We start from the raw sequence: 20,624 nt of genomic DNA, 5'->3' as shown, positions 1-20,624 counted from the left end.
TTATTGTGATAAGAAGGAATATGATACTCCATCCGTCCCACATTACTTAATGTGTTTCATTTTGACACAGGATTTAAGAAATTTAAGTTTAATGAGTTAAATAAAGTAGAAGACAGAGTAAAGTAAAAGAAAGAATAAAGTAGATATGATTTTTTTTCATACACAGGAGTTCGAGATACATTTGGCAAGCGAACTAGCCCGCCACAGCCCCTCGTGGCTCGAATACTTTAGCTTCCCTCCAACGGGTTCGGGCGTGAACTAGCCAATGTTGGCTCGTAGACTGCACTCCCTCCGACGAGTTCAGCCCCGGTAGACTACCCGCCACCCTCAGATGCTTCCAGGCTCGAAAGCTTGCCAAGCCCCAAGGAAACAACCTTGAACAGGCCCACAGGGAAATTAATCCCAAAGTCGCGCCATCCAGGAGTCGAACTCAAGACCTCCAGGATGGTGCCATATCCCTGCCACCCTTCTCAACCACTTGAGCTAGGGGACTTGATTAAAGTAGATGTGATTAAATGTTTTGTCTTTAGCAGAAAAAAGAAATGAGTCAAGTAACTTGGGACAAACCAAAATGGAATACAACTCAAGTAACTTGGGACGGAGGGAGTATGTTTTATGAGTCGATATTGTGTTTTGAAAAGTGTGTAGCAGAACCACGTTGCATGATGTTTATCTTGCCCGGGGAGAAAAAGAACTTAAGTTTATGGGAATTTGATGTGAATCAAATATTCATCTTTTATCCCATTAAACTTTATCGGTGCTACGCATGTTTGGACCCAATTTAACAAAATATTTCATAATAAAACATGTAATTAGGCATAAAATGGAGTTGGAATGAAGTCGGGAGTCAAGGATGAAGTTCGAAAGCAGTTTCACTTCTACTCCACCAGAGTGGAAATGCGGCGATAATCCACTCGACGAGAGTGGATATCAACATTCCAAGTCAGATAGATCCACTCAACCAAGTGGAATTGTGACTAGAACCCACTCGACCAGAGTAGACAATCACATCTCCAAGTCAGAAAGTTCTATTCGACCGAGTGAAAGTGTGTCCAAAATCCACTCGACCATAGTGGACTATCACATCTCCAAGTCGGAAAGTTCAACTCAACAAATTAAAAATGTGTCCAGTTAACCAGAGTGGACTATCACATATCCAAATCAGAAAGTTCCACTCGACCATATGGAATTGTGTTCAAAATCCACTTGATCTGAGTGGTGTTGCGCTCAACCACAAATTGATAGTTTTTTCAAATCATTTTTTGTGGCGGTTTTGTGTTAATTGGGGGACAGCTTTGAACACCTGATACGAGAAAAAAGAGAGAACGAGGATGGGAGGAAGAAAGAATCCAATTCCGGTCATAATTCTGACGAACCAAGTTAATGCCACCAATCCATTTAGCGAGAACCTGGCATCTATGGTTTTTGTTGTGTTTTCTATTAAGTATATTGCTAAATACTCTATTGTTTCTCCTTGTGTGAATGTTTTGTGGATGAAATATTAGTGTTATTTTAATTCTCATTAATATGATTGTTTTCATCTCGATTAAGTTTGTTGAATCATTCATTTAAGCTTTGTACCCTAAGCCATGACCATGGCCCATTCCACGAAAGAGTGAACATGACGCCTATGTTATTAATCTTCCAGACGAGTACAATGTTAGTTGCACCTTTAGGGTGTGTTCACCTTCCATGTTATAGCCAGATAAGGACTCATTTCTAACCAATTTAGAGTGTTCACCTTCCTTGTATTAATTCTTGCTGGCCATAGAGACATACTCTAGAGACATACTCGGCCCGCACTGTTCCTCAAAGAAATAGCCACTTTTCGATTCTTACAAAAAGGGTGCTAATTGTTTATGCATTGATCTTTGAGTCAAGAATTGAGTTTGAAATTCCTTCAGTACCCTTGCACTTTGGATTCCCCCACTTTCCCATTTCGTCTTCTTCATCAGTTCATAAGCGGATACATGAAAGAGAAAAGTTGCACTAAGGAGGAAAAAGATGAAGCTGGGAAAGTTTATGAGTGCAGGTTTGTTCCCTCAAGCTGTGCAAATATGAAGCCCTTGGGGGACACATGAATTTTAAATCTAAAAAATCTCAAGCTTCCGGTGATGCTGTCGTCTCCAGCGAGCAGCGGGAGCCACCAGCCGCTGCAACTCTCTCCACTGTTCTCTCTAACTCCTTGTTGATTTCCCCTCCTTCCCTATTCTCAATTCCTGTTTAAATTGTTGCCAAATTCAAAGAAACAAACAAAGGTCGCCACCCCCAGGCCACCTCTACCCTGCACGACTCCAATCGTTGGCCACACACGGTCGACCACCGCCGTATTCTGCTCGGTCCAGCCGCTACCTGGAGTTGTTCGCGCCTGCAGTGGACGTTCCCTTCTTCATTGATTTCCTTTTTTTTTTTACCATAGTTGCACAAATCTCAAATTAACTAAAAATACTAACAATTGAAGCTTATTAGGTTATATCTACTCTAGAACATTCCGCCATTTGACTAGCTGGAATAATTTTCGATTTTTAGTTGCTATTTTGTGTTTTAGAGAGGGAAACGAAATAACAAGGGGCATTATTGGCCAACAAAATTTGAAGGAAAAAATAAATACAAAATTAAATTCTATAATATCAAAACATGGGCTATTTCTAGGACATCGAACGCTGGGTTATTGGTTTAATTATGTAGGCCAGGGCCACCCAACCACATTTCTCACCAAGTTTCATTTCTAGACAAAAGAAATCAAAGAAGGTGAAGACACCCTTAATGTATCTGACTTGAGCCCGATTGATGATACAAGAGATGTGCGGATTTGAGGTAAAATCCTCAAATCTTGTTGACACACATCATGTGACGAGCCATGTAAGGGCATTCACAATGGTGACCTATCTCCGGAGCTCATCTTAGAGCCTATCTCCATTTTTTCCTGCCACGTCAGCAGGCTCATCTCAGAGCCTATCTCCATGCAATGAGAGCACATGCCAGAGCCTATCTCAGAGCCCCGTTTCATTTCCAAATCATCACTATTTTTATATATTTCACTTTGAATTATTGGTGTAGATTAAAGACAACGTAATATACACAAAAAAACAAATTTTATTAAAAACAAAATTGATGTGAATTGATGTAAAATTGCTAAAGTTCATATCATTGTGGAGAGAAGTAGAATTGAAATTGAGATTGGAAAGGCAGGGGGGAGGCGTTGGGGATGAGAGATAGGCCCCATCCCCACAATGGTGACTTAGGAGAGCCGATGGGGGCCCGATAGATAGGCCCTTGCTATCGGCCCCAATTGCTAGTGCCCTAAAAGACTCGCAACGACTTCAAACGAGAACGATGACCTGACAAATGCTAGACATCCTGGCCGCTCTTGTTCGAAACCTCACGGAAGAAGAAGAAACACGACCCGAGTAGGTCCAAGGGCTGAAAACAATACAAGAATATTATTCTTTAAGTAATGAAAGTTGAGATCAACAATATCCAACGGATTAACTAATTTGGCCTATCTATCGGCCCCAATTGCTAGTGCCCTAAAAGACTCGCAACGACTTCAAACGAGAACGATGACCTGACAAATGCTAGACATCCTGGCCGCTCTTGTTCGAAACCTCACGGAAGAAGAAGAAACACGACCCGAGTAGGTCCAAGGGCTGAAAACAATACAAGAATATTATTCTTTAAGTAATGAAAGTTGAGATCAACAATATCCAACGGATTAACTAATTTACATACCACGGTTTTATTTTAATCGGTTAGTTAAACAACTGTCACTAAACCCTAATCATTTAAATACTCGCTGTCCATCTCTCTCACGGTGTATCTCCTCCCTTTCATAATCTCTAAACCCTAGAAAGGAAATCAATCAGAATAATTCCCTTTCTGTCCTTCTGTTTCAGTGTGCTTGTTTTGTGCTTATAGAATTGCGGGATGGATCTTCCGAGCTTGGCTGTGATCCTGCAAGGCGCACTTAGCACCAATCCCGACGAACGGAGGCCCGCAGAAGAGAGTCTCAATCAGGTTTTTGCTTCAATTTTGATCGATTTTGTTTTGTATTTTTTCTTTTAGAACTTTTTGGGTTGGAATATTGTAGGAGCTATGAATTCAGTGGCAGTTTACTTGATTGATGCATATGCAGCTTGAATTGAGTGATATATGACTTGTATATCTTTGGTGTACCTTTTGCAGATTCAGTTTGCACCCCAGCATTTGATCAGGCTGTTGCAGATCATAGTAGAAGTCAGTTGTGATTTAGCGGTTAGACAAGTCGCTAGCATTACCTTCAAGAATTTCATTACTAAAAACTGGGATCCTCATGAACCAGGTAAATTTAGGAATTCATGGCAAAGGTTGTGATTAAACTGAATCCATACAACTTCAGGAATTAATAGGTAGATTTAGGAATTCTCTTGTGATAAAACTTTCCCACAAACTGAATGGTGTTCAGTAGCAAGCCAGAGGCTTCCCTGTACCTGTCTGTTAGACCACATATAATGCTTGAGGATTGGAATTCTTCAGAGAGTTCTATCTGAAGCATTAAAAGATAATAATGTCTTTCAGATCTGTCCCAAGCATTAGCAGCTCCTTCTTTTGAGAAGATTTGCAGCAAGCATTTGTAGTTTGCTCTTATCCATCTCTTATGAGCTGGCTGTGTTCTTTCTAATGAGGAGAGCTGATACTGTCAGATAAAATCTAATTTTACTGGTCCAATTAAGTTTATGCCTTCATGAACTTCTGTTAGATGCTAAACATAATCTTGGTGCCTGTGCAGTTCTAGGTGAACAATCAAGGATCTTGCCTGAGGACAAGGAAGTTGTGAGGCAGAACATACTGAACTTTATTACCCAGGTTCCACCAATTTTAAGGTATCATTACCATTTTATCCTCAAGTAGTTTGTCGTTTAATGATAATCACCATGTAGAAAATCCTTATTAAGTGCATCTTCGCAAAGTACGCATGTATACACAGTCAGCTTGCTTATTGGGTGCTGTTTGTGTCCTTTGATGATACAATTCAATTAGTAGTGTTTAACATCAAAACAGTCATGACGCTTGAATAAATTGGTGTCAAATAACCGTTAAGACTACTAACTATGCAATTGAACTTCCATTCTTAAACAGAGCACAGCTGGGTGAGTGTTTGAAAACAATTATACATGCAGATTACCCAGAACAATGGCCAGCTCTTCTGCATTGGGTGAAGCATAATTTGCAGGATCAGCAAGTTTATGGATCTTTGTTTGTGCTAAGGATTCTCTCCAGGAAATACGAGTGAGTTCTCTGTCTGAAATATATCTCTTTCATTTCAATATCGTGCTCTTAATTCAGAATATGTTATATGGGTTTTATGTGTCGATTCTATATAGAGTTTTATGTTGTTTGTCACGTCCAGTGGGCCAAATCCTTACTCCCTCCATCTAGTTGTCATGTAGCTTATATGATCAAGGCTCATAAGCTTGTTAGAAATTCAGCTCTAATTTTTATGAGTTACGGTGAGTAAAGTTAATAAAAATTAGAACGTCGCAACTTTACGCAAATGGCATATTTTCATAAATATCTGTCCGCATGAAACTTCTACATGCTGACAAACATGCGTATGACATTGAAGCAGGCTAGCTTGTAATTGTTACATAAGAATATGGCAACTATTTTCTTTCATCTGGTATAAAGTGGGTGGTACATCAAGTCTTTTTATAAACTTGGGACAATAATTTTTAAGATCAATAAACATAGGACTTATTTCAAAAGAATTTATCTTCCGCAGAAGAACTATTGTGTATAATGGTCATGCTTGTGTTGATTATGTTTGTCATTTGCAGGTTTAAATCAGATGATGACAGAATACCAGTTAATCACATTGTGGAAGAAACATTTCCTAATCTCCTTCACATATTTAACCAGCTCATTCAGGTTGCTAACCCTTCGGTGGAAGTAGCAGATTTGATCAAGTTGATTTGCAAAATATTCTGGTCATCTATTTATGTAAGCTCGCCTCCCCTGGTTCAAGCTTATTTCTAGGCTCCTGATGCTGTATTGGAGCATTTTTTTTCCTGGTAATGGTTTGCAGCCATTGTTCGTATATAACCTTGTGCATGACAAATGTGTCTGGGATCTTGCTCATTTCCTCTATATTTTCATTTTTTCCAACTGATTATGTTCACAATGTATCATGACATTTTGTTTATACAAATGAACTTTTTAATAGTTACTGTTGATGTGATTTCTCTGTGAAAGACCTACCACAACAGATCTGTATGTTTTTTTCAAGTGTAGTACATCTGGTTCCTGCTCCATGTTATGTGTCTCATCCATCTCAACTAATTTTTCACCCTTTATGCCAGTTGGAGATCCCAAAGCAGTTATTCGATCCAAATGTATTCAATGCCTGGATGATTCTTTTCTTGAATATATTGGAGAGGCCTGTCCCTGCAGAAGGACAACCTGAAGATCCCGAGCTAAGAAAAACATGGGGATGGTGGAAAGTAAAGAAGTGGACGGTTCATATATTAAACCGCCTTTATACTCGGTATGTTCTTATCTATCATCATTCTAGGAAAATTTGATTGGACCTCGTTTAATTATTACTCTTTTCCCAGGTTCGGGGATGTTAAACTTCAAAACCCAGAAAACAAAGCTTTTGCTCAAATGTTCCAGAAGAATTACACAGGGAAGATTTTGGAGTGCCATCTAAATTTGTTGAATGTGATCCGCGTTGGAGGATATTTGCCTGACAGAGTTATCAATCTTATCCTGCAATATCTTAGCAATAGGTTCGTTAATCGATCATGTATTTTTGTTGATTACTCACTGAATTCCTCTCTCAGCCTGTTTTCATGAGCATATATTAATATCTTTGCATGAGATATGGATCTTCAGTATGGCCAAGCACCTTAATATTGATTCCAATTAGTCGATTACTAATACTCTGGGTATGTGAAGTTTGAATGGGGAATATATGGAAACCTTAAATATATCCAAGTGTAATTTATGAAACTGAACTCCACCCTGACTGTTGAGTGTAGTATATTTAGAGGTTATACTATATTTTTTTTATCTTCTAGGTGTAGTAAGGCAAAGCATATACTGTTGTTTTGTTCCAATCGATAGATCTTAACAACTAAAAGAACAAATTATTCAATTGCTAAATATTCCATTTACTTTACATATACTTTGTCGGCTGATTCTGCTAAGACTAAAATATGGAGCATTTTATTATCACTTCAGTACTGTTAACATTTGCAAGTTAATGTTCCTTTTGTTCCCACTTGAATTTGTTTTGTTGCAATTCCCTTTACGAAAAATTTCTGTAAATCCAGATTTCATGATACTTGAACCAAGTTTGCCAATGCGTGTTTGAGGGATTTTTAATACTTTACAATTCCTTTTTTCCCCATTCATAAAAAGTGAACTGCCTTTCAGTCCATCCCTTGTATAATCTGACAATTCTGATGTTCCAATGATCTTTACAATCACTATCTATGTTCCCACCTTTCAGTTCATCCCTTGTATAAGTCTGACAATTCTGATGTTCCAATGATCTTTACAATCACTATCTGATGTTCCCAAAATTGTGCAGTATCTCCAAAAGTAATATGTATAGTCAGCTGCAACCAAGACTTGATATTGTTCTTTTCGAGATCATCTTCCCCCTTATGTGCTTCAGTGACAATGATCAGAGGCTCTGGGATGAAGACCCCAATGAGTATGTGAGGAAGGGGTATGGTGGGTTAACACTGTAATCTTCTTGAGTGTTTTTTGCTTTGATATTTGAACAATTTTTAATATTTTTACATTTTTTTTAGACATAATTGAGGATTTATACAGTCCAAGAACTGCTGCAATGGATTTTGTCAGTGAGTTGGTGAGGAAACGTCAAAAAGAGAATCTTCAAAAGTTCTTATTGTTTATTGTAGATGTTTTTAAGAGGTATAGACATCGTGGTACTTAATATTATTAATTGAGTGTTACAAATAAGTTGTATTTGATTGATGGAAATGTAAATGCTTATTCCTAATATAGATATGAGGAGGCAGCACCAGAATATAAGTCCTTCAGACAGAAAGATGGTGCTCTTCTTGCTATTGGAGCTTTGTGTGATAAACTGAAGCAGACAGAACCATACAAATCTGAGCTGGAACGAATGCTTGTACAACATGTTTTCCCCGAATTCAGCAGTCCTGTAGGGCATCTTCGAGCAAAGGTAATGTTCAGCTGGCTTTGTTTGTACCTACTATTGGTTCTATCAGGTCTTGAAGTAAAATATATTTAAAGTCCATCTTTTTCAGCTCAAACATAGTCGTCTGAGGACTGATGCATAAATGCATCATAGTTCCTCTTTTTTCATGTATGTTTTACAATAAGTTAGGTGTAGTGTGATTATATTTATGATTTATCTTTCCTACAAAAAATTAAAGGGAACTATAGTGTCAATTTCTTATAAATTATGCTGATAGTACAACTCTTGATTTATGATGTTGTGTACTTCTGCTGTTTCTTTGAAATTTGTTGTATTCTAGGCTGCATGGGTTGCAGGACAATATGCACATATCAATTTCTCCGACCCAAACAACTTCCGAAGAGCATTAAACAGTGTTGTTGCTGGGATGCGTGACCCAGAACTTCCTGTTCGTGTTGATTCTGTCTTTGCCCTACGATCTTTTGTGGAAGCCTGCAATGGTACATTGCCTGGCTTCTATTGCTTTATGTTTATCCGGACTTGTCACTGATTCAAGTCTTTTTTTTCCTCTTTAAATTTACAGACTTGGGTGAGATCCGCCCAATTCTTCCACAACTACTTGATGGTATATCATAAATAATTGAATTCCTATCACTTTTCCTTTTTGTGAAACATGGAGCATTCTAACTGAGTTTCCTTTTCTTCTTAAATAAATCTTGTCAGAGTTTTTTAAGCTTATGAATGAAGTTGAGAATGAAGATCTTGTGTTTACACTTGAGACAATAGTTGATAAGTTTGGAGAGGAGATGGCTCCATATACCCTTGGACTATGCCAAAACTTGGTAATGCCATAATGCTAATCTTCCTGCATGAGTATATTTGCTTCATCATTTCTGATATCCTTTTTTATTTGATTTCTAGGCTGCTGCATTTTGGAAATGCATGAATACTGCTGAGGCAGATGAGGAAGGTGATGATCCTGGCTCTTTGGCTGCTGTTGGTTGCTTACGTGCCATAAGCACAATCCTTGAGTCAGTCAACAGCCTTCCTGGTCTATTTATACACATTGAGCCTACTTTATTGCCTATTATGCGCAGAATGCTGACTACTGATGGACAAGGTAGCCATCACATCCTCATACTCCATATTGAGTCATTACTGTGCATTTTGATTTAGATACTTTTAAGTTTGCTGCTAAAATTTATCAAAACTTATATTTCTGATGGTGAATAATGAATGGTGTGATTTTAGTTTTTTTTCCGTACACTATACCATTTGCAGATAATTCATTGATTCCATTTGCAACCATTATAAAATCTAGTACCAGGAATATCATGAAACCTTTCTCGCTACTTTCCGATACAGGATTTTCCACTTTTTGTCTTGTTTGGAATCCTTTCTACCTGACAAAAAAAACTTCGTAGATGTCTCTTTGTAATCTCATCCTCCGTTATACCTTATATAATTCTTAAACCACTCATTTGTAATTCTATCCTTACTGGTGATTTTCAATTACTTATATTTTTTGTCATATGATATGGGGATCTCAAACGCATCTTCATGAAACTTCAAACAAGATCTATGCATGAAGATGCTTGATTGGATATCCAGATTGAAGTAAGTATAAGATGGCATCTTACATGTTAATATCTAACCATTCATCTTTCTTGTTTGCTCCAATGCATTTTTTCAGAGGTATTTGAGGAAGTTTTGGAGATAGTGTCATATATGACTTTCTTCACACCTACTATATCACTGGAGATGTGGAGCCTTTGGCCATTGATGATGGAAGTGCTGGCTGATTGGGCCATTGATTTTTTCCCAAGTATGGCACAATTTTCTGTTGATGCATTTTTGTCATCACTACATTGCCAACTATTCTGTTGTGTTTTCATAGTATGCTTCATTAATAACCCCCATCCTCTGAGCACGCGTTTATTTTCCTGCTTGTATGTTGTTTAAGAGGTGGCACTCTAAAAGTCTAAATTGATTACTTTCCTACTGTGCTTGTGATGCATGCATTTTGGTATTGCCCAAAGAATGTAAATTCTTCTTTCAATATAATTTTGATACTATTGATGTTATCCCCCCCACTTATCTTGAATTATGTGGTGATTGAGATGTTGTAACTTTAGATCACTTTGTTTAGCTTCCCTTATACCTTGTTATTTCTGTGGAATATTCAGATATCTTAGTGCCACTAGACAACTATATATCAAGAAGTACCTCACATTTTCTCACATGCAAGGAACCAGATTACCAGCAAAGCCTTTGGAACATGATATCATCTGTAAGTTAGTGCTTTATCTAATTTTGTCCTGATCTGGTTGATTGTTTCTGACTAATTTTTATGTTAATCATGCAGGTTATGGGTGATAAAAATCTGGAGGATGGAGATATTGAACCAGCACCTAAGCTTATTCAAGTATTATTCCAGAACTGTAGAGGTCAGGTCGATCATTGGGTTGAGCCTTACTTGAGAATAACTGTGGAACGCTTGCGTCGTACTGAGAAGCCTTACTTGAAATGCCTATTGATGGAAGTGGTAATGGATGTCATGCTTTTCTCAAGTTCTTTTCCCAGGCTATCTGGCTATATGTATATAACTTTTGGGATGTTAATATGAATTACATCTCAGTATGTATCTTCCTGTGTTCTTGTATTTACTGCCTCTGGCCAATTGTTTTATAATGATAAGGGTAATGGCTCTTAACAGGTTGCTGATGCTTTGTACTATAATGCATCGTTCACTCTCAGCATACTGCAAAAGCTTAATGTTGCCACAGAAGTTTTCAATCTTTGGTTCCAGATGTTGCAACAAACAAAGAAAAGTGGAGCACGAGCTAATTTTAAAAGGTACTCGTGCATTTTCTTGTTTGTATCTCAACTCTGCTTAAATCTGAAAGGTCACTTATATATCTTTGTGCTTGCAGAGAACATGATAAAAAGATATGCTGTTTGGGATTGACATCTTTAATCCCACTTCCTGCTGATCAGCTACCAGGTGAAGCATTGGAGCGTGTTTTCAAGTCTTCTCTTGATCTGCTTGTTGCATATAAGGATCAAGTAGCAGGTTCGTTCTTTTATAACTTTATCTGCTGCTAATTTTTCATGTGGCTCTCCAGGCCTGTCTTCATCTACTTGATACCTATGTGGATTGGGTAACTATTATTTCATCTGAAGCTCATCCCCCAATATGTTCTGTGGATCACCAACTTATCTTTCGTATGTGTGTATTTATACTTTTTGGTGGAACAGAGGCTGCTGCTAAGGAGGAGGAAGAAGATGGTGAAGATGAAGAAGACGATGATATGAGCAATTTTCAAACTGATGATGAGGAAGATGGTGATGATAGTGACAAAGAGATGGGGGTTGATGCTGAGGATGGTGGCGAAGCTGAGAGCCTTAAACTTCAGAAGCTGGCTGCCAAGGTGGGCAATTTAAATTTTTTGATCCTTTAAAATAATATTTGAGCCAGATTCAGCTTGGACTGTGAGAATCTACTAAAGTTGATTAAGATATTGAAGTCTGGATTGAATTGTATGATTAAAGTTTTGTTTTGAATGTGTTATAGAAATAGGCTGTATGACTTGCAGCTTTGGTTATAGTAATCATATTAGGAGACCAAATAGATTCTGAAAATTCATAGCTGTAGCTATTTGTGCGAGGCTTTCTGAAAATATACACGGTATTATCAACAATTCGATGCAGGCCAAGGCTTTCCGTTCCACTCAATTTGATGATGAAGATTCAGATGGTGATTTCAGCGACGATGAAGAATTGCAATCGCCAATTGATGATGTTGACCCTTTCATTTTCTTTGTAGATACCATCAAAGGTAAGCTGCTGCTGTTTTTTTATTTGTAGACATATTTTCTTACTCTATCCTGATTCCCGTTGTGTTTTATTCTGTAGTCCTGCAAGCATCGGATCCATTGAGGTTCCAGAATATTAGCCAAACGCTTGATTTTCGTTACCAGGCTCTAGCAAATGGTGTTGCTCAGCATGCCGAACTGAGACGGGTGGAAATTGAAAAGAAAAAATTGGAAAAGGCTACTGGTGCAGTTGCTGCTGCCTCGTGATGTTTCAGCTTGAATACTGAACTCACTGCTTGCCCCCTCTGAATTCTTTGGTTAGTCACATCACAATGTTTAAAAAAACCAAGGGTCATCCAGTTTCGTAGTTTCTAGGGTCGCTCATTTGGGGCCTCTTGGGTCTCTGTTTATATGTGGTTAATCAATCAGGTTCCAGTTTTTCTAGCATTTCCCAAGGTATCTATCTCATCGGGGACTGGGATCCTGGCCTTTTTGGTAATTGATTGTATTGTGAATCGGTTCTTCTACATCAGAAGGTTCCAATTGCCTGCCTGTTGGTCCTTGCAGGTGTCCGTCATTGTATCATTTCGTATACGAAATACATTCTCTTGTCAAGGTTAAGAAAAGTTGTTACTCTTTAGACATCCCTTCTGTTTTGGTTAGGCAGGAGGGTGAAATGCATGAAAGTTATGATGCATCACTAGAAGAGTCTGGATAGGTAGTTGAAGGCTGTATTTTACATTTTTTGATTGGTCGCATCCTAATTTTTGGTCTCTGGATGTAGTTGTCTCTATTTATTTCCCAGCATTGGTCTGTCTAGTTTTTAGAGGTTTTGATCTTTCTTGAGGTGCAATACATAGTTGAATTTTCTACCGAATGTAAAACTCACTGTATTCTTTTCACCTATGTTCATCTTTTTGGGAGAGCAAAAAATATTGAATTATTGTTGCTCTTTATAGCTTATGGCAATGTGCTGCCGTTGGTCATGATTCATGAACATATGGCTATGAGACTTTTATATGTAATTAATTAAGCCATTCATGAACATCGGATACCCATTGTTATTTGGTGTTTGAATCTTGAAGGCTTTGGAAATCAAAACAATAATCAATCGACTAAGTAACTAAAACATGAATAACAACTAGATCAAATTTGGAGTTAGAATCTTGTAGTCGCCTCAATCATAGCTAGAAGATGGATGAAAGGTGGAAAACATGAAAGTAAATTATGGAATTGAATGTTAAAAGTTAGATACTCTTCAATGGAGTATGTGGTGGGGTATTTATAATTGTAGAATTGTAAATTTGGTAACAAATGAATCTCGAAAGGCAAAAATGGAGTAGAATTAGTGCTCTTTGCACGCGCTGTGTAAAATAGTTGCCTTCTCAACAAACAAGCCAAAATACAAAAGTACATTCTATGCAATCTGAGGCTGTAATTCACATGTTATATATTCAAAACGGGTCAAATTTGTTCCTTACAAACATGTAAATTTCGTATTTATCAGTATCAACATGGAGTTGACATATAAAGAGAAATCCAAGTCTCTTCAAGACAGTTTGATAATTTATGTATTATACTGAAAAAATTATGTCGTTTTAGGGATACAATGTATGCCCTAAATGATGCGAAAGATGTTTAGTTTTTAGGGATGCAATCTTTGCCTCCAAGAATGCAACTATGTACACAAGTATTCCATCCGTCCTATAATATATAACAACCTTTTGAAATGATACAAGATTTTAGGAGATAGGATTGAATTAGAAATACTATGGCGGAAAAGTAAAATAACCTGACTAGAAAATATATTTGTAAGTGAAAAATTACATAATCTGAGAAACTAAAATTATGTAAAGAGGGTGTCTGGTGGCCGCCTCACCAGTACGTAATGAAGCCCACGGTTAAAAAATCACTAGTTTCAGTTCCCAAAATAATGGAACCGGTTCAGAATCACCGGTTTCCATTTCCAAAATAATCGAATAATAGAATTCATATTAATCTACAATACCAATTGTATTAATCTATCATCTTACAAATCATATTAATTTTTTATTCTTATCCATTAATAATATATTCAACCAATAATTTTTATTTATTGAATAAACTATATCTATAATGATCCAAAATTTTGTAAATTTGAAAATTAATTAGAGCATCCGCAACGCGTCTTTTATCCGTCTCGGTCTCGTCTCGGAGAGACGGGACGGATAAGAGACGGCGATGCAGCCCTCCGTCTCGTCGGACGTCTCGTCCCGGAGGGAGGGTTGGCGAGACAGCTCCCCACGCGCCAGCGCCACGTGGCGTGCGCTGACGCCCACTTGCCGGCCCGCGAGTGGGCGTCGTTTATTTCCGTTGAAAATGTATTTTTTTTTATTTTTTAAAAAAATTCAGAAAAAATTTGAAAAATGAAAAATATCCCAAAATTATACAAACTTTTTTTTACAAATTTTTAATTTTTTTGTATTTTTTAAGCCTCCAATCACTTCTATAAATATCAAATCATTCCCACAAATTAATCCAAAAAAAACTGTCTATTCTCACTCAAACACTCTCAGACATTCTACATTCTTCATCTCAAAACATTATTCTTCTCCTAAATTTAATTCATTCATGAATCCATTTGAGCATCAAAATATACAAAGTTGAATGACATGACAGGACTTCATCAATCAACGATTGATGACGTTTGCTTTTTCTCATATGCATATATTATAAATTTGGTTTGACTAAGATTTTCTTCCATCCGTGGAATTTTTATGGTCAATAATTTGCATTTTAATCAGACATGACATTCATTGTTATTAAAATAAAAAGGAATGATACAGCTTTGTAAATAGGAACGTGAATTAATTTAAAATATGTTGCAACTGAATTAATCTTCCCTCCGTCCGTGAGTATATGGCAAGACAAATTGGTATTTCGCTTCCAAGTAGCTTGAGTGCACCGCCACCGCCTTCGGGGGATGATTCGCCGGTGGGGTAGTTTTTAAGTGTATAATTTTTAATTTCTAGTATTTTAAATTATGTCTTATTTAATTTTTTTTATATTTAAATTATATGTTTTTTTTTTATTTTTTTAGGATTTTAAATTATAATTTTATTTTATTTAATGAAGTGTGTTTTTATTAATTGAATTTGTTGGAAATAAAAAAATATGAAATTGAATGAATAGTTAAGAGATGAGATGGTTAAGAGACGGTTAAGAGATAGAGGATGCAAGTGTTGTCTCATAGTTAAGAGATGGGGTGAAAAGTACAGTGGAGCCCATGAATAGTGAAGAGATGAGACGGTTAAGAGACGGATAAGAGACAACGTTGCGGATGGCTAACAGAATTCGATAATTAAATTAGAAGTCTTAGGCCATCCATATCCCTGTCTCAATACCATCTCATCCATTAACTATTCATGGGCTCACTGCACTTTTTACCCCATCTCTTAATTAAGAGACATCACCTGCAACCCTCTATTTCTTAAACATATCATCCCTTAACTATTCATCCCATTTCATTTTTATTTTTATTTTTCAACAAATTCAATTAATATTTCATTGAAATATTAAATTAATACTAATAATTTCATAAATTCATTAAAATCCATGAAAATTACATCATCGGGAAATACGAAACATACATAATTGAAATCCTAATATTACAATTTATTTTGAGCAACGAAATGCATAGCAACGACTTGTGCAAACCCACGTCGTTGGCTTCGGCGTTGTGAAGCATGTTCGGCCACGTAGATGGCGTTGAAATTGCGACATTCCTTCCACACCCGCTGATGGTGATTCCGAAGCATGTTCAACGTGCGGGGAGGACCTGAAAGTGCAGTGTTTGTATGTGGAAAAAATGGTGGGGGAATTGAGTTATTTATAGATGAATGTGGGAAAAAAGAAAAAATAAAAAAATATGCAAAAAAGGTCAAAAAACGGTAATTTTTTTAAAAAATAAAAAATAATAATTAAAAGTCGCTGAAAATCGACGCCCACTCGCAGAGCCGGCGAGTGGGCGTCACGACCCAACCGCTGCTCGCCCGTGGCCGACGCGCGTGGCGAGCCAGCTCGCCAACATGCTCTCGGCGGAGGGATACAGGACGAGACGGAGTGGCTGCATCGCTGGCTCGATGATGTCTCGTCTCACGGAGATGAGACCAAGACAACATCGAGCTGCCACTGCGGATGCTCTTAGTGAGTGAAGTTTTGTGTGCCGGATTAATAGGAAAATAAATAGCTTAGAACTTTATTTATATTAATATTAGAATACAAAATCTAAGGTGTGGGGTTTTAAATTTTAGAAATAAATTTGATAAATGTGATAAATGTGAATTTAGAAAAAGATATAAGAAAATGAATAAAATAAAAAAGAAAGAAATGAGAAATGGAAAAAGGGATGACGATTTATCATTCACACACAGTCTACACTTTCAATTTACACATACACAGCCATGGAGACGACACACACACACAGCGACGTTGTCGCATACTTCCGGCGAGCGGCGCAGCACACTCATCTTCGTCCCTCCCTCCGTGTCTCAGCCTCTCTTTTGCAGCTCAAGCACACACACACTCCGGTTTCCTCCCTTCTCTGGGTCGCTGCTGCCCGGCAGATTCCGGTGTGTCATCGCCGTTTTTCTGACAGCTCTAGGCTAGACTTATCTCTCCTTTACGTAAGCAACCTCTTACTTGTACATCTTCTTCTTGAATTCAAAGCTAGGGTTCATAATTATGTTTTTCCCCAATTTAAATTTTGACCAAATCTGGCGAACCTCTAAGCTTTTTATGCCTAGAAATTGTTAGAGAGATGAAAATGGAAGTTTTATCTTGATGTATGAATGTAGGGAAAGCTTAGGATTATTCTTTTTAGTTTGTGAAATTTGTTATGCTACTTTGGTTTGAATTTAGAATTTATCTTATTAAGTATGATTTACACCTTAATGAAGGGAAATTAGTATTCTTGGCAGGATGAAGTTTGGGACAGCGTATAGCTAAGTGTGAAACTTGATTATGCTGATATATTTTTGGTTAAAGATGTTCATGATAAGTGAGATATGCAAGTTTAGGAATATTTACTCTAAGCTTAAGTCAAAGTTGGTGAAAAATAGTGAATCCTTGTGCTATCTTATTTAAATTAGTCTTAGAACTCAAGTTTCTATTGTTTTAACTATAATTTGGTCACAAGATGTAGGTTTGGAATTTTGAGCATGGATAATATGTTATCTGCTTAATTGTGTGGACTTGAGTCTTCACACTTGAGGACAAGTATATGTTAACATAATTGTATTTTTAAATTGAAGAAGTGAATTAGTATGACTATGAAGGTTAATAGAAGAGATAACCGATTGAATTAGTTGTGTGAAATCATGCATAGTGTAGATAAGAAATGGTTAATACTTAATTAGGAATACGGATGGATGCCCAAAGTTACCTACGCAAAATTACAAGAACCATCTAAATCCCAGAAGATTTTAAGAGTTCCTATCTACAGCAGATATCATCAATAATGGTTTCCATCTCTCTAAAATCTACTCAATTCGCCTTCCATTGCATCCCAAAATCAAGCATCAATGTACGCAAAAGCCCTAAATTCTGTTCGTTATCTTTGGTTTCGCAGAAATCAAAGCTCAGAAGCAATTTGACAGTTACAGCTGCGACGAAGAAGGAGAATAAACCCAAGAAAAAGAGAAAAGATGACAGCCATAGCTTCGCCTCCAAGCCCGATGAAGCCACTGGCCCTTATCCCGAAGCCGTGCTTCTCAAACAGGTGCGTGTGTTTTGATTTTTCTTTTTCGAATTTTGTAATTTATCGATTTGTGTGGTATAAATGTGGATAGTTTTGCTAAGAAAATCGATGGAAATGGATAATATTCGTGTTCTTTTTATGTCGAAGAATGTAGAATCAATGAGATTCGTATTTGATGTTGTGTTTGAATGTTTGGGCAGAGGAGTGTTGAAGAAGATGGTAGGCTTATGCCGGAGTTTGCCGATGTCGAAGAGCGTGAGTTCATTGGGCTATTTCTTAGTTCTTACACTATAAAATCAGCTAAAATAAGTGCCCCATTTGTTCCGACTTAATAGAGGCATTTCATTTTCTGCACTCGTTTTGGTATTCACTTAGGAGTCTCATTTGTGTTCGATACGGGTTTTAAGAAACGTAAATGAAAGTTGGTGAAAAATGACAGCAGAATGTGGGTGCTACTTTTATAAATTAGTTTTATAATAAAATGTGAGTGAAAAAAAATCAGTGGAATGTGGGGCCTTTTACCATTTATGGAATATTCCAACCGGGACTCCTAAAGTGGGACAAACAAAAATGTTACAGTGAAGAAAGAGTAAAGTGAGAGGAAGAATAATGAAAAGAATAGTCTTTTCTACATTATTCTCTCTCTTAATTTATTATTTCTCCACTTTAACTATTTATTACTCCCTCCGTCCCAACTAAGTTGAGTCAAAACTTTTGGGCACGAAGATTAAGAAATTGTGTTGAAAAGTAGGTGAGAGGAATAAAGTAGGAAAGATAAAGAGAGTAAAGTAGGTGGTGAAATAAAGTAATAGTGGGTGGATGTTTTGTTTTTTTTGTCATAAAAGGAAATGACTCAACTTAATTGAGACATTCCAAAAAGGAATATGACTCAACTGAGTTGGGTTGCGGAGAGTATTATTTTTCCAAAACAAGTGTAGAAAATGAAACGCCTCTATTAACATGGAACGGAGGGAGTACCCTTTTTTGCTAGTAGTTAAATGTGAAGTAGTTGTTTTGTTGTTTCTATTTGTTGGGATTCATGGTTTTTTTAACTTAATTTTCTGATTCATACTAGTTGATTTTGAACTAATGTGATTTCTCTGAATTTTGATTTGCAGGTGAACTCTTTGAGGCTTTAAATCTTCTGCTAGAGAGTGATACAAATGTAGATCAAAGTAAGAATGCCCTTTGCGATTTCATGGTGTTTTGATGTTTGATTTGATTAGTATTTTATGCCATATCTACTATTATGACGTTTTAGTTCTTCCTTGTTTTCTTGATATTTTGGTTTCCATATTGTGATAGATGAACTATCAATGATCATCTGATGTTTGGGTTAGGGAAAGGATTGTCGTTTGTGGAGACCATGAAAGTAGTTTGGTCCCTTTGTTTGTATTTTATAAATCTTTGATTTTGTGTGTTATCTCATCTCTACATATCATATTGTATTATCAATATAAATGTGAAGAGCTCTTGTAAATTGAACATGATAGGAATGGTGAAGACCGTAAATATTTGCGTCCTGTTTTCTTGATATTTTTGCTTTGTATTTGTGATGTTTGAGTTTGTAAAACTTATAAGGTGACCGTAAATGTAGTTCATTTCCTCAAATTCTACGTCATTCTACTAATATATCGTAATGTATTTTCAATATGAATTTCAAGTGCACTTGCAAAATCGAAACATGATGGAATTGGAGAGGAATGTTCAACATCATCGTATTAGAATGCTCCTTTAAGTGATTAATGTGCTTGGTTTCTTGAACAGTGCGACATTATGAAGTCGTATATCTTATCCATGAGGATTACAAAGACGAGGTTGAGAATGTGAACACCAAAGTTCGAGGTATTTTTGCTATGCATTTGTGGCTTATGCTATCATAATCTCGTGATAATAGTTGTTTTGTGATGAAAGTTGGAAGCTCTTCTTCCTCGTTTACTCGCCCTTCCCTGTGGCTCTCATCTTGGTTGATCATGCTTTTGTGTTTAGTGGTATCTCAAATGTTGTTTCTCATTTACACAATTTGTTTGATAGATTTCTTGGAGGAAAAGAAGGGCAAGGTTTGGAGATTCAGTGACTGGGGCTTGCGTAGGCTGGCATACAAGATAAAGAAAGCAAAGAACGCCCATTACATTCTCATGAACTTCGAGGTGGAAGCGCAATGGATAAATGAATTCAAGAGGATGCTAGATAGAGACGAGAGGGTCATCCGACACCTTGTGATGAAACGAGACGAGGCCGAGACGGAAGACTGCCCTCCACCTCCTGAGTTCAGTACACTGCGCGCTGACATGGTTGATGATGATACAGACGAGGAAGAAGAGGAGGATGAAGAGTATGATGATGAAGAGGATGACAAAGGTATTATATATGTGAATGATGTAGAAGAAGAGAGTAGTGGCTCTGTTAGAAATACGGCAAAGCCTCAGAAAGTGGGCAGATAGATGATGGTCTTACTGTAACCTTCATCCTGTTATTTTTGGGCTTGTAAAAGTTAGTTATAAACAGTTTCTTTGTCTAATTTCAAGTGCAGTAATTGACATGATTGAGAGATGAAAATTCTACTTTGTATATTGCTGTATTCATATGTTGATTTGCAGTAAGTGAAGTAGGTTACATGAGAGGGAGATAACAAGAGTTGATTGATTCATTAGATGACATTTTTTATCCTATCATATGAAAATGTCAACTTCGTAATTTCCTAATTAAATCAAACCTAATACAGTATAGACATTTGAATGTGATGCCAAAACAAAGAAAAGATTACAATCCAGCATTTTTGTTTTTATTTCTAAGAATATAAGTGTAGTAGGAAATGTTGTATATATTTTAGTCTTTTATTTCATTAATTAAAAGAGTGTACAACATAAAAAATGGTGTAGGATATAGTTGAGGTGAC

General features: G+C 36.9%; 2 protein-coding genes across 3 annotated transcripts; both read left to right on the top strand.

Annotated features, from left to right (window-relative positions):
• The first annotated feature begins 3,808 nt into the window (after positions 1–3,808).
• Positions 3,809–12,949, top strand: LOC121755823 (importin beta-like SAD2). Of its 2 annotated transcripts, none has more exons than XM_042151225.1 (22): positions 3,809–4,017; positions 4,186–4,321; positions 4,775–4,862; positions 5,119–5,268; positions 5,817–5,979; positions 6,339–6,523; positions 6,594–6,767; positions 7,574–7,719; positions 7,800–7,923; positions 8,017–8,197; positions 8,514–8,673; positions 8,757–8,798; positions 8,897–9,015; positions 9,095–9,293; positions 9,867–9,998; positions 10,360–10,463; positions 10,539–10,718; positions 10,890–11,029; positions 11,107–11,246; positions 11,432–11,604; positions 11,885–12,011; positions 12,089–12,949. In XM_042151225.1, the coding sequence occupies exons 1-22, from the start codon at positions 3,928–3,930 to the stop codon at positions 12,253–12,255; spliced, it is 3,120 nt and encodes a 1,039-aa protein (XP_042007159.1). In that variant the 5' UTR covers positions 3,809–3,927; the 3' UTR covers positions 12,256–12,949. The 2 variants fall into 2 exon arrangements, with proteins under 2 accessions (XP_042007159.1, XP_042007158.1); XM_042151224.1 differs by having other exon boundaries at positions 3,810–4,017; positions 4,769–4,862.
• Positions 12,950–16,386: 3,437 nt separating this feature from the next.
• LOC121756443 lies at positions 16,387–20,296 on the top strand. The gene is made up of 6 exons (XM_042151993.1): positions 16,387–16,652; positions 17,597–17,746; positions 17,926–17,980; positions 18,844–18,900; positions 19,493–19,570; positions 19,760–20,296. The coding sequence occupies exons 1-6, from the start codon at positions 16,431–16,433 to the stop codon at positions 20,167–20,169; spliced, it is 972 nt and encodes a 323-aa protein (XP_042007927.1). The 5' UTR covers positions 16,387–16,430; the 3' UTR covers positions 20,170–20,296.
• Positions 20,297–20,624: the final 328 nt, after the last annotated feature.

The sequence above is a fragment of the Salvia splendens genome, chromosome 11 (assembly GCF_004379255.2).
Source record: "Salvia splendens isolate huo1 chromosome 11, SspV2, whole genome shotgun sequence".
In the NCBI taxonomy this organism is placed as follows: Eukaryota; Viridiplantae; Streptophyta; class Magnoliopsida; order Lamiales; family Lamiaceae; genus Salvia; species Salvia splendens.
Note: the sequence above shows the minus strand (reverse complement) of the source record. Positions and strands in the feature narration are given on the sequence as shown.